Below are 14,751 nucleotides of genomic sequence, written 5' to 3' on the forward strand. Positions count from 1 at the left end.
TAATGTAGTGTTGGAAGTTTGCGTTTGGAGGGGAGGAAAAAACACACTGAAATACATTGTCTGGAATGCATCTTCAGACAATGTGAACATTCCATAATTTTAGGCATAAAATAGAACCTTGAATAGATGTCATTCAGAACAGATCTATGGATCCAAGGTTCGTGCATCTAGTCAGTGGGCTCTGGTGTGGAGGAACTATGACTCGCCCTCAGTTTTAGCAGAAGCCTGAGTGAGGCTTGTAGGTTCTCTGAATTGTGTGTGTACTGGTTACTGACAGTACTCTTGCATGCTTACTGTATATGAGTTAGTTTCACAGATTTGCACTGCATTTCATTTCATTTTAGGAGAAGTTTCAGGCAGTAAGATTCATTGCTGCAGTGGAAAAAACAGCAACACTTGGAAAAACTACATGCCTGTGAAAGAGCATACTTGTCTGTATACCTGTCCATAGACTTGCACCTGAGGCTGCCTTCCATGCTAATATGAATGTTAACAATATTGAGAGTCTGGGCTCTGGTGTTAGTGACAGTGTATATTTTGATATATGTGTGTGTGTGTCTGTGAATATATATTGAGATACCTATATTAGTTAATAACTTACTGAGTCATGTAGTAAGTGCATCCTCTAGGAATCTGTCAGTAAAAATGTTGAACAGTTGATATTTGAACAGTATGCAAGTACTTGTACTTATGTTTCTAACTGCACAGAATGTGATATGGGTGAAGTTTGCAACTCTAGATGGAATCACTCCTTGAAGAGACTGAAATGAAAGAAATAATCCATACTGCTTTCAATAATCTTACCTTGAGGTTTCAAGATCTCCTTATTGAGATTTTAAATCTTTACTGAGTCAAACTCTTAGCTCTTTATGGAGTTTAAAAAACATCTTTGTGAAAGGCTATGTATTTAACCTAAATTTGCAAAAGCTCTTTATGAGTATTGCAAGATATTAAGAAGTAACAAGCTCTGTAGAATTGTATCATGCTGGCAACAAGAATGGGTGATGAATCAAGTGCCTTGTACTCAGGCTTATGTGTCAGTTTGTATACTTTGCCTAGTCTAACAATGTAATGAAAATTCTTAAGTGAAGTGCCTTAACTCTCTCTACATTGACTTTTATGCTTTAAAGACAAAGTATGAAATTGCAGTTTTCTGTTCTCTGGACAGCAAGATAAATGAATGTGATTAACTTAAAACTAAATAGAGGGATCTTTTGTGTACTTGGTTAGAGATAGATAAATGTAGCACTATTGGCATTGGCCTGGAAGTTGGCTTTCAAGCTGTGTTCTTGCCTGAAACGGGTTGTATAGACCTATTCAGTACTTGTTTCTCAGGTAAACTTACAGTTGCTCATTTTATTAAAAAAACAAAACCCACAAAAGTATAAATGTTGTGCCTTAGAGGAAATTACTGTATGTGTGTGTTTTTCCTTACCGTTGAAGTTGCAGTACAGTATTCCCTAAAAGACTTAAGTATCAAAGAGGGGTCCAAGGTTTTCTTTTGTTCAGTTAGTAGCATCAGAAAAAGTCTGTCCTTGTCACAAAGGAGTAATGGCTGCTCTGGACTTACTTGGAGGGCTGAAAAATGTGACTCATGCAAAGCTAAACTTTGTAATGAAGCCTTCTTGTTCATCTCTTGCCACGCTGGTAAGGAATTAAAGGACATTTTTGACAGACTAATTTTTTGCCGGAACTACCTTTGTGCAAACCAAAAGCACAGCTTGGCTTTGTGGATAAAATGAAACTGTTGAGATTGGAAGGGACCTCCTAACATCACCTAGTCTAACACCTTTGCGCAAGCAAGGTCAGCTAGAGCAGGTTGCCTAGGACTGCGTCAAGTCTGGTGTTGAATATGTCCACAGATGGAGTCTCTGCAGCCTCTCTGGGCAACCTGTATTTGATCACCTTTGCAGTCAAAGAAGATGCAATCTCCTGTTTTCTAATTTGTGCCCATTGCCTCTTGTCAGTACACACCACTGAGAAGAGTTTGACTCCGTCTTCTTCATTCTCTCACATTTTATACACATGGGTAAGATATTCCCCCTTTTGGCATTCTCTTCACTGGATTGAAGAGTCCCAACTCCCTTAGCCTCATACTATGAGAGATGTTCTAGTCCTTTCATCATCTTTATGGCGCTTCGCAGGACTTGCTCATGTATGTCCATGTCTCTCTTGTACTAGGGAGCCCAGAAATGGACCCAGCACTTCAGGTGTGGCCTCACCTGTTCTGAGTGGAGGGGAAGGATCACCCCCCTTGACCTGCTGGCAACACGCTGCCTAATGCAGCCCAAGATGCTGTTGGCTGCCTTTGGTATGAGGGCATATTGCTGGCTTATGGTCACTTTGTTGTCCGCCAAGAAGGACCTTGGGTCCTGGTAGAGCTGTTTTCCAGCTGGTCAGCCACCACCAGCATGTACTGGTGCCCTGGGGCTGTTCTTCCCCAGGTGCAGAACTTGGCATTTCCTTTTGTTGAACTTCATGAGGTTCTTCTCTGCCAGTTTCTCCAGCCTCTGCAGGTCCTTCTGACAATTCAGAGATCTGATAATTCCAACAATTCAAATAAACTCCTAGGGTGTTTTTTGTGTGTTCTTGTTTGTTTGTTTGTTTTGTTGTTTTTGTTTGGTTTTTGTTTGGTTTTTGTTTTTTGATGGAGTTGAGGTGTTACTTTTCATGTGTGTTTGAAAATAGGATATAAAACCCTGCTTCTCACTTACAGCACTTAAATAGGCTCGTTCAGTGTTGATACACTTGGGTAATGGCCAGTCAGTCCAAGGAATGCAAATTTTGTATGCTGATAATACCCACTAAGGTGGTTTTATTTTTTTTCTTGGAATACTAGATAAATAGTAAACAAGTGTCTCAATAACAAAGTTTCAACTGGATTTAATACATTTTTCTTTATCATGTGTTTCCAGTAGATGATATTATTATAGAATCATAGAATGTCCCGAGTTGGAACGGACCCACAAGGATTGTCGAATCCAACTCCTGTCCCTGCATGTGACAATGCCACAGTTCACACCATGTGTCTGAGGGTGTTGTCCAGTCTCTTCTTGAACACTGTCAGGCTTGGGGCCGTGACACCTCCCTGGGGAGCCTGTTCCAGTGCTCCACCACCCTCTGGGGGAAGAACCTTTTCCTAATGTCCAATCTAAACCTCCCCTGGCACATCTTCCTGCCATTCCCTCGGGTTCTGTCGTTGGTCACCAGAGAGAAGAGATCAGCACCAGCCCCTTCTCTTCCCCTTGAGAGGAAGCTGTAGACCGCGATGAGGTCTCCCCTCAGTCTCCTCCAGGCTGAACAAACTAAGTGACTTTAGCTGCTCCTCATTTGGCTTCCCCTCCAAACCCTTCACCAACTTTGTAGCCCTCTTCTGGACACTCTCTAGTAGCTTAATATCTTTTTTATCCTGTGTTGCCCAGAACTGCACCCAGTGTTCCAGGTGAGGCCGCACCAGTGCAGAGCAGAGTGGGACAATCACCTCCCTCACTTGGCTGGCAATGAATGCTGTGCTTAATGCATCTCAGGACATGGTTGGCTCTCTTGGCTGCCAGGGCACACTTGGCTCATGTTTAACTTGCTGTCAACCAGAACCCCCAGATCCCTCTCTGCAGAGCTGCTTTCCAGCATCTTGTTATGTCATAATGAAATATATATGAAGTAAAAATTCAAAATACAAAGATGCTATAACTGTACCATAATAATGTAGATCGTATACTGTTTTTTTGACTTTATATCACTTGTGGATCCTGAGATATGTTCTTCTGAATTGAAGTAGTTAATGCAGTATATTTTTAAATACCCCAGCAGTAAATTTTGCTATAAAATTTCATGAATATTAATTCATACATCTGAATAAAACCAGCATAACAAAACTGTAGTGAGTTTTGAGAATAAAGAATGTAGTTATAGAGTAAGGCAGTCCAGTATAGTCATTAAAACTTTGGAAGTAGCTTTTAGACCAAAATGTGGGTAAAAATCCAATTAATATGAGACTGCATAAGTCACACAGAAGAAAACCAATAGATTTTAGAGGAATCTAATGAAGAAATAGCATAACAGCCTAAGAAATGAAATGCTAATAGAGTGTGTAGATAGTATGTATGTTAATCACAGAATCACGGAATGGTTAGGGTTGGAAGGGATCTCTGGAGATCATCTATTCCGATTCACCTGCTAAAGCAGGTTCACCTAGACCAGATCACACAGGAATGTGTCCAGGCAGGTTTTGAATGTCTTCAGAGAAGGAGACTTTACAACCTCTCTGGGCTGCCTGTTCCAGTGCTCCGCCACCCTCAAAGTAGAGAAGTTTCTCTTCATATTCCGATGAAACTTCTTGTGTTTCAGTCTGTGCCCGTTGCCCCTCATCCTATCTCTGGGCACCACTGAAAAGAGATCATTCCCAACCTCTTGACACCCACAGTGATAACTTCTATGTTATTGCATTCTACATTTTTAGAAAAAAATGAAGGAAAAGGAAAAGGCTGTTGGAGAAATCTTTCTGTGCATTTCTTCATGAAGAAACTTAGAGGAGTTTCTATACTGGAATCTGTCTTTACAGTGTTCATGTTGGAGGTTCTCTCTCAAACTAAAGTGGTACTAGAGAAGGGTTTTTTTTGACAAAATAGCGCAAGTAGTAAGATTGCTGAAATGCTGAGACTGCTTGATTTAATATTTATCAATCTTTTTTGTACCTGTTTGTGTTTCATTAAGGCATGTAATTGTATGTATAACCTTAGTGTTTATCTACATCAGTGATTAAAACTGTTTTGACAACAGTAGTAAGGAAGTTGGTAAACATACAGCTTTTTGTATTATTTTTTCTATTGAAGAAAAAAGTAGTGTGGATAATGCAGGAGCCCTCGTCCCAGTGGCAGAGCAAGTGAGCCTGTAGGTGTTACGATGGCGAAGGGCTAACTCATGTATTTTGGAGGAGAGTCATGTTTTGCAAATCTAGTGGAATTCCTTCAAGTAATTTCTGAGTATGACGATAACAAAAAGTTTTGATGAGACTCTTATTTAAGCTTTTTATCAGAACTAACCTGCTTTGGGCTAGGCTTGTTTAGTGGATGGATGGATGAATGAATGGAGAGCTGGTGATCAGTTTATTCAAAACAGGGAGAGCAGTATACAATATAAGTGGTCTGTGCTATTTCACAGTCATAAGTGATGTAAAAATGGTGAATAACAATTAATTATGATGGAGTAGTAGAAATGAAAGCTATATCAAATCACAGAAGACATCAATATTCAGTGATGCGTGGGTGATTAAAAGTGGTAGGTGATTTATGCATTGATTAATGTTGAGTGAGTGCATGGGAGAAAAACCTCTCATCCTTATGTACTTTTATTGTTGAATGTTGAACTAGCTTTGATTTATAGTACCTAGTTTTGTGAAATAATCAATTTCGTACACAGTGACCATAAAAACTAAGCAGATATTTCAGTCAATAACTTAAAATTTAATGAAGAACAGAACAGGAAACATTGTACTGCATTGTGTACTTATGGTGCACTCACATCTTAAATACTATACGCAGTTTTCACCTCGATTCAAAAACTATGTTGTAGAAATAAAAAAGCAGTGGGGAGGCGGGGGGCAGTGGTGGGAATTGTAATAGCTTTCATACAAGGATAATTGGAAGAGAGATGACCAAGGGAGAAATGATAGAAGTGTGTAAAGCTGTGTCATGGGGCAGGTGGGTAAAGAGTCGTTGCTTTGAAGAATGGCAGGCTCAACATGAGGTAGACTTCAACGTGGCCTGTAGGCGGTGGAATTCATATCTATATGGTGCTGTAAATGCAAGAGATTAAAACAGGTAAGGAAAGTGTTTAGACAAAAATCACTGAAGAAAATTCTGGCTAGAGCAGTTAAGTATGTCAGTGCCATTTCTGGCTCACAAATACACCAGAGAAGTACTACCATATACTGAGCTTGTTCTTATCCTCTTTTCTAGACACCCTTATCATAGTCTTCCAGAGGCAGTATATGAGTCCAGGCTGACCTTTGGTTTCACTCCATATATCCATCCTTTTGAAAGTTCTCAGTGTGGTGTAGTAATGAACAAAACCAAACCAACAGAATATATGGAAATATTGATTTCATATGGAAGAACTCTCTGCATATTGTAATGGCTCACTAGTATACCTTGGTTTAATTTCAGAATAAAATGAGGTATATTAAATAGATTATGAAACTCTTGAGTTTCATTAAACAAATGTGATACAGAAAAGACTGTGTCAGGCCATAAAACTGTTTTAGTCAAGGACATTAGAAAGGAAGATTTTTCTCCTGTTCTTTTTTTAATCTCCTCTGAAATACTGTTTCTGTGTTAGACGTAAGTGCAAGTCATATGTTTGCTTTTACAAACCTATTTATTTTAGTAATCTAATTTAACTATTAGCATAAAAGGAAAATGTCTGTGTAGACCTCAAAGCTAAACTGGATAATTGCTCTGCAAAGACAGAATAAGGTAGAACTTCGCATTACCTGAAAATACCTCTAAGTTACAGTATGTATTTCTAAGACATAGAGGATGTGCTGTATTTAAAGAAGATACATACTAAAAATAGATTGAACCCATCCAAGTGGGGAAAAATCCATCATAAAAATGAGACCTTATTTAAGAAAGCATTATTAAACTATTTGATGTATGGTTACCTATTATAATGACATCTTAGTATCCATTTTCTTTAAGAGGAGGAAGTTACGTTTATTATGTCTTGAAGTAGAGATGTTTCTTCCTTTCTGAAAAATGTCAGATGGCATATTGATAGACTGAGTAAAACTGAAACAAGAAAGCTGACAGATGAGTTATCTCATCAGCAATGTCTCCTTTCATTTGACCTTTACCCTTTTTCTCTTAACCATTATTGCTAAAACTCTATAGTATATTCCCATCTCTGTGACCTGCACCATTTTCAGCTGGCACTGCATCCTCATTGTTGAGCTTATGTGCTCCTCCCCCATTTGTTCACCCGTGATACCACTTAAAATAGCCATGCTTCTGTGTTTCCCTGTGTACTGGGACAGCTTGTAGCATTCACAAGTTCCTCTGGTTTAGCTAATGTGAGCAAAATAAAAGCCTATTCCGTGTTTTATGTTATACACTGGACATTCCAAATATTTTACTTCCATTTTTCACAATTCTCTAAAATTACCTTAAGCGTAGTCTTGTATTTGCAATCCACCATTAAAATAATGTGATGTTTTGGTGTTGCTTTTTTTTTTTCCTTCAAGAAACATAACTTCAGTTGAAGAAATTAATGATTTTGAGAGTTAAGGGTTTACAATTTTCTTAATTATTATAGAGTCACTGTGCTACCCCTACCTTTTTTTACATGAAAGTATTGAACCAGGATAGTTTCTTCTCTGGATACTGTAGCAAAGAGGAGCTGATTTTTGAAGAGCCTTTTAAATAAGTAACCCTTTAAATAGGTAATATCTCTTAGATGTTGTTTGCATGATTTTGAAGTATAATTTGAATTGAATGCATGATCAGTAGCTTGAATCTGTATTTCAAAGTTTTTTTTAAAGTGTTTTCCTTGAAAGAGTTCATATCTAAAATCTGAAAGGCAATGCTTTCATGATGAATTCTGATCGAAATTCGCTTTTGCCTGTGAAAAGTGTACTATTTTTCATCTTTATTTTGGAGCTTTTAAAAAGAAACACACCAAAATACACAGCATACCTGAAAAACCAATGAAACTGTGACATTTTCTGTACTTTTATCTGCGTAGGCTTATATGTTGATGTTAAAAAATAATATTTCCATTTGTCTGGTGTTGTTGTATTCAGTGTTTAAAATCTCCCCTCCTCTAAAGAGAGAGACTGAATTTTAACTTTTGAAACAAACCATGAAATGATGCAGGTGATTGTTCTGCCCCAGAGCAAACCAGGATTTTGAGAATTTTGTTATGCTTCTGCTTCATGTGTGGAAAAGTTTTGAAGGCTATGGGCAGAGAGGACCCCAAACTTTGGCAATTCATCACCATCACTGATCTACTTTTGACAATACCTGGATGTGACCTAGGGGCCTCATAGATATTCTTTGCCTACTGCTTCTCATGGCATGTGGCTTGATGCATAGAGCTACCAGTCTACTTTGTACTGCTATACAAGCAGTTATCATGCTTTCTCTGTTGAATTTATGAAATAATTGAAATTTTTTAGTGGATTTCCTGGATATTTACTATGTATCTTTGGTAAAGATGTCTTCTGCTAGGTTACAGAGTATTTCTCACTAAGTTACACTTACCCTGCATAGCTTTATTTGTACATCTGTCTCAAGTCCAAGTTGTTGTTGGCCTCTTACTCTCTTATTTATCTTACTGACCATTAAATATTTTTTCATTGCCATTTGCTTTTTTTTTCATCATCAGTGTAAGTCAAAAAAGAAGATCCTTTAATGCATTCAAGATGCAAAACATGACTTTTATTTATTTAAAGTACTGTGAAAATATTGTGATGTTTTTCTTGATTCTTATAATTTTCTTTGTAACATTTCTTAGTTCAAACTAAGCCACTGTATGGAGAGGTAACTCCAAACAGGAATGTTTTTATGAAATTAACAAATGTATTATCATCCAGCCTTTAAAGTAATTCTCATTATCCTTGTAGATTTATTTCTTTACATCTGTTTTCAAATTCTCACATGATTCTACTGCTTATTCTCATTATATCTGAAGTAAATAATTTCTGTCTCACACATTTCAAAAGTGAGGACTACAGGCATATAAATAATTCTGATTTTGATAGCATTTGATTTTTTAAATAGCTTAAAATCTCCCTTAGATTGAGGGGAAAAATAGGTTTGAATTTGAAGTGAAGGATCAAAGACCTAATTTTTAAATTTAGATCAAGTGTGTTCTCTAATACATATTCCTGAAAAATAAGCTTTCAAAAAACTTATACTCTAGCTTTTCTTCGGGCATAGTTACTTGATGGGCGTCGCAGTCACACACTTGATGGGTCAGGTTTCAATCCTGTATTGCATAATTTTATAAAAACTGAAAACAGTCTAATTAGGTCTGAACTGATCAGATCAAAGATACGTGTAGCCTAATATCTCTCTGCCAATCACAGATAGCATAGACATGCAGGTAGGAATTGGACAAGTAAATAGCAGTATTTCCCTAGCATGCTTTGTTAATATCCATCCGTTTCTGTTTTATGATCTTCCCCTCTATGCAGTTGCCACTTAAACATTACCTAGTTGAGAAAGAACACCAGCTAACACTGTTTGAGTCTTCGTGATGTAATTCCCTAGAATACTTGATTGTTTTTTGTTAGATACCATGTCTCTGGTTTTCAACCAAAATATCTATCTTAGTTTTTCTTTGAGAAGATACAGTCCATTGAAGGATCATGTATACCTGTTGTAAAATTTAGACAAACTTTAAACCAGGAAGTTTATGGCACTTAACAAAACTTTAAAACATATATCTTCTTAGTTATTGTTTTATTTTTTCTGTTGGTTTTTTTTTTGTGTGTGTGTTTTGGTTTGGTTTTGTTTGTAGAGGTGTATTCCATTGTAGTAATACCAGATGGGCTTGTGGCTGTTTGTTTCTAGATTTTAGTTAGAATGCATGAAGCCAATATATTTTTCATGAAAATTCCTTTTGAATCCAATGAGTAAAAAGTGGGTGTTGACTGCTATTGGAATTAAATTACCATCATTGTCCTGTTTGCAAGTTGCCACATAATGTTCAGGTGCCTACTGTGTGAGATTTTGTGACTTTTTAGCATTGATGAGCTTCATTAGAATTTCTGTTTGTTGTTTTGGAAAAAAAATGTTTTTTTTTCATGTAAATATGCAGCTATTTAAGGTAATTAATAATTCATAGAAGAATATTTGTTTGGAGATGGATAGAAATTAGGTTTTGAAGAGTTCAGTGGAAGTGGAGCAGTGACGGCTGTTTCATTTAACTGCTAACTGAATCATTAAGTAAATGGGAATTATTTTGTTTGTATGGAAAATAGATAGGGTAACTTTTTATCTTGTCTCTTTAATTAGCATAATGTGTGATTATTTTTCCAAACACTTAATTTTGCCTTTTTTTTTTTTTCCCCAGGATGGATTAGATGCTTTGGTATATGACTTGGATTTTCCTGCCTTAAGAAAAAATAAAAACATTGATAACTTCTTAAACAGGTGTAAGTATTTAATGTTTCAGTTACTAAATAACAAAAGACTATAAATACCAGCCAAAATAAAAAATAAAAGCAGTTGTAGCTATTTGAAAGGCAACTAAGGATTTGGGATACATTAAGTTTTTGGGTGCAAATTGTTTTAAGAGCCTGATAATTTATTTATTTCCCAGTGAGAACTGACAACTGCTTGTGCAAATCTAACCCCCAGCAATTGAATGTCCAAGTTTGTTGCCTCTGTAAATGGCATTGTTTTCAGTGGCACAAAACGTTTTAAAAGAAAGGCCTGTTATCTTTGTCCTTGGCAACCCTTTGGATTCCCATAACTTGCTTTGTGATTTCTTGTACTAATACATCATAAACAATTAATGGTAAAATGACATAACATGTATACAGTGCCAAGAAATCATATTAAAAATTTGTTCACCGACAGACCGGAGCATGTGTTGTGTAGACTTCTTTTTTTTTAGTGTAAAGGTCTCTTTTCATTATCTCATGAAATTCTTGTGCTGCATAGTTGCTGTATTTACTTGTGCATGCAGCTGATGTGTGTGCAGAATTCCTCTCTACTTTGTATTTTTCCATTTTCAGATTTCCTGTACGTTCTGCTTCATCATAACATTTTAAATTAATAAAGCTGATTTATTTTTGATAGGGGTCATATTTCCATAATTTTCATAATTAAAAAAACCTGCAAAACCAAAAAGACATTTAAGAGTTAAGTCTTTTCTACAGGCTGCCAAACTGAAAAATTCTGGAAATCATGGCAGAGATGTTTGCTGATTTGAGACTTGTTTCTGCCTGTGGACTGAAAGGGCAAGCCTTGAAATTAAACTTACGTTACTGGATTTTTACAGGCTTAAGCATCTCAATTAAATGTTGTAATAAATGGCTTTTGTAGCAAATATAAAGTAATTTGACTAAAGTAATTTTAATCTTTGCTTCATTGAAATTTGTATTTTTGTTTCTGTTTCCAAGGTGTTTTCAAATAATTTACTTGGTGCAACTGTAAGCAATGATAGTGATTTTCTGGGTTTTACTTTATGTTATTCCCCATTTCTGGGAATACGTGAGTCCACTAGATCTAGTTGATGGCTCCCTTGCATGTGAACTGGTTGCTGAAAGGCCCAAGTTCAAATGTTCTGTTTAACTTTTCACAGTTCAAACTATATTTGATACTGTACACAGTGTTACATGCTTACTTTGTATGTTCTGTTATTTACAGAGAAGGTGTGGTGAAACTCTTAAAGAAAAGAGAAGCTGAATTAGGCAAAGGAAATACTCATTGCAACAGACAATTTGAATGTAATTGTTATGAATAGTGAAATCATTAGTGAGTCTCAAAGAGCTTCACTTTTGCACTTGGGGCTGTGAGTGGAGGATAAGAAAACTTATGTTTGCAGGCTGATAATGGATATCTTTTACGTATAAATTATATACTGTGTAAGATGTGACCTGAAGTAATAGGAAGGTGGAGAACAGACCATATTATTTCACTTCATACGGCCTTCAGAACACAAATTTTGCTATGTTTGTTGAAATATGAAAGCAAGCTGTGGATGTGCAAGTAGTGCCATTAGAGGGAACTGTGAAGTCTAGTTTGTCGTGAATTTCTGATTAAAAAAAAATAGACCTGTAGGAACATTTTCATGTTTATTTTAGTTCTAATAGAAAACTGTTTAAAATATCTTTTTACAGTATTAATGATCCAGTTCGCACCATTATTATCAGACTTTGAAACGGATTTCTAGGTTGCAAATAAAATGGGAGTTTGCTTCTTTTATGTTGTAGACTGATTGCCCTATGGCTCTATGAGACAGTCCTTATCTCCCCCCAATTTTTTTTTTCTTTGTTTACACTGCATATTTGTGCAGCCTCCAGAATCTGCTTCGACTGCCTAAGGTTGTGAGGGTTATTTTTGCAAATGTAGAACCCTATTCATTTTCTACCATATAGAATGAAAGAATAAATCAATATTCAAGGTGATCAAGAGCCCTACTTTGCAGCAGGGACTCAGTTTATTTCAAGACAGCATCTAAGCTTATAATCAAACTTGAGGGCAAGTTGGAGAATGTGATCTTTTGCCATGGGAGCTACCCCACCTGCTCATACAGAGTAAGTTGTGAGTGGGAGGTGAGGAACTGCCTATTTAAATATGCTTCAGTCTGATAAACATTGTTTAACAGATCTTAGCATACAGAGGTCAAATTTCCAACACTGTTGTTACTGTAACATATTGTCTGCAGATAATGCAGTGTTAGCATGTCTCTCAAGCAGTAAGTTGCAAATTTGCAACTGCTCACAAGCCCTGTTTACGTTATTTAAAAATCATTAGCTTAGATTGGTCTTCAGATGTGTTTTCCATAATTCTGTTTTGGCTGTAGGCGAGGCTTGTGATTGAAAACCGTTTAAAGCTTTAATATTGTGCCTAGATTGCTTTTGCACCAATATCAAGATTTTTCATTCACAAGTGGTGGATGTCCTGTTGTGAGATTACTGGGCAGTAAGTTAACAATAACTAGAAAATCGTTGTCATGAGAATTGCTGCATTTTGGTTCCATGCAGGCTTAGTCATTGCCCACTATAGGTCAGTTTTCACAAGGGCAAATAAGGCCATACATTATTTTTTAATTACTAAATATTTTGATCCTTGTGTGAAATTATTTGTTCAGAATTTGCAAGTCAAATATAGTTTATTGAAATCAACTAGTGGTAAGCTGCATTGTAAAGCGATGGCTTTACATTAGACAGGAATGCCACAGACTGTTTATTCAAACAAAGCTATGTTTGTTCCTGTTGCAGTAATAAATTCTTACTGAATTTTAAGTGTACATATGATACATTTGTTTTATATACTGGCCAGTGTACATAGAAATCTAATGGCAATTTTCTGTTGTCTGCCTAATCATTTTTTAAAAATATCAACTTAAAAAAATGACATTTCTCCTCTTTTCCCCATCCTTACTTTTTCCTAAACTTGGCTTTTAGGCCTAGGATATTATTTTTGAAAAGAAAATCTCGTTGCGTAATTTATTTTATTAGAAGCATATCTGTTTAAGTAGATGTTCTTTGCTTTTAGAAATACTGAAGCATGAAGCTTTTCCATGTAATCTCATGCCAGTGTTGACCCATATGGATTAAAATAGACTGTTTTAATCTTTGACCAAATTTGGAATTAGAATATCTGCCCACTGGGAGTTTGTAAATTATTGTAATTTATAGAATGACAGGTTTATATAAACAATTGCAATGATTCCCACTGCATGTTTTAAATTAAAATCTACTTTTTTGAGTATTAGGAATAATAAAAGTACAGAAAAGTGAAAGGGTTTTTTTAAAATAGTTTCTTTAAGTGTCCTGTGTTTGCATTTCATGATATTTTCTCAGATGTGTTGCATATTTATCCAGAAATAATCTTTTTTGATACTGACCAGTTTATGAGCAAGATCATGCTGGATATGAAATTTTTGCATAGCTTTTTTTTGCAGGTAATTATTTTAAAAGAAATTCCCAAATTAAATCTGGTGATTTGGTTGTACAGCAGAGTAATTTCATTATGTTTATGTCAGGTTTTGGTTGCCATGGTAATGAGAATGAGGCCATGTGTTCTGCAGAGAGGCTTCCAATAGAAAGGTGGGCACGCAAGGAAGTCCTCTCTTTAAGCAACACATCTTCTAATAACTTTATAAAATTGAAATGAGATGAATGGGTTTAGTTAAATTGATTATATATGAAACGTGAATTTTCTTTTTTGTAGATAAAGACACAGTAAATAAAATGAGGGATCTGCGCATGAAAGCTGAAGATTATGAAGTGGTGAAGGTGATTGGTAGAGGGGCATTTGGGGAGGTTCAGTTGGTAAGTTGTATTTCTGTTTGTACGTTTGAATGTATTCTGTAGTATTTGCTCATATGTCTGTTTCTGAATACAGTGTTCAGAAGATGTAGTCTTATAATTTTATAGCCTTTAACTCAAGGAAATTTTATTTCTTTTTATCCCATGCAAATGTTTTTGAGGATCTCATATTTCAGTACTCTCAGAGCATACAAGTACTTGTTTTGCATTATAGTTGTGCTTCTCTATGAAAATAAAATTGAATGTATATTCCTCATAATCAAGAAAATGAGCCTTTGCCACTGTATACATGGACACTTGAACAAATCTTCAGGACTGGAAGAATTTCTACCAGTTCAGGGATTACACCAGATTTTTGTGGACATAGTTCTCACAGATGAAAGATGTTGTGTGTTGTTCGTAACAAACTGGCAACCAGGCTTGTTCATTCTGCTTTATTGATTTGGGAACTGGTGGGAGACACTGGAAATATGGCAGCAAGTATACATGTCTGCTAATGAACTCTGGAAAATGCTCATAGTTTTAACAGGTGCTGATATTTGTCCTTTTAAAAACATATACCTACAAATTGCAAGGCGACTGTTAAGCCTATGCACTTCTATGTTGAATAGTTCTAGCAAGTATTTTAAGAGCAATACATATTTTGTCAGGTAACAGAATGTAATTATTCTGTAGACCTACAATATATAATTATTTATAAAAATGTGAAGGGTATTATAAAACTTGTTAAATGGTGAAGCAGGAAA

The 14,751-nt window shown here is 36.0% G+C and overlaps 1 protein-coding gene across 3 annotated transcripts in view; it reads left to right on the forward strand.

The window, feature by feature from the left end:
* ROCK1 (Rho associated coiled-coil containing protein kinase 1) overlaps nt 1-14,751 on the forward strand; it is an 87,384-nt gene that overhangs the window by 21,643 nt on the left and 50,990 nt on the right. For 2 of the 3 annotated variants that reach the window (XM_080339207.1, XM_080339208.1), the window contains exons 2-3: nt 10,075-10,156; nt 13,908-14,008. In XM_080339207.1, coding sequence (XP_080195333.1) covers nt 10,075-10,156; nt 13,908-14,008 — 183 coding nt within the window. Of the gene's footprint in view, nt 1-9,754; nt 10,157-13,907; nt 14,009-14,751 lie in introns of those variants that run through there. The other variant, XM_080339206.1, reaches the window with a different exon arrangement.

This window comes from Nesoenas mayeri (assembly GCF_963082525.1).
Source record: "Nesoenas mayeri genome assembly, chromosome: 2".
NCBI lineage: Eukaryota > Metazoa > Chordata > Aves > Columbiformes > Columbidae > Nesoenas > Nesoenas mayeri.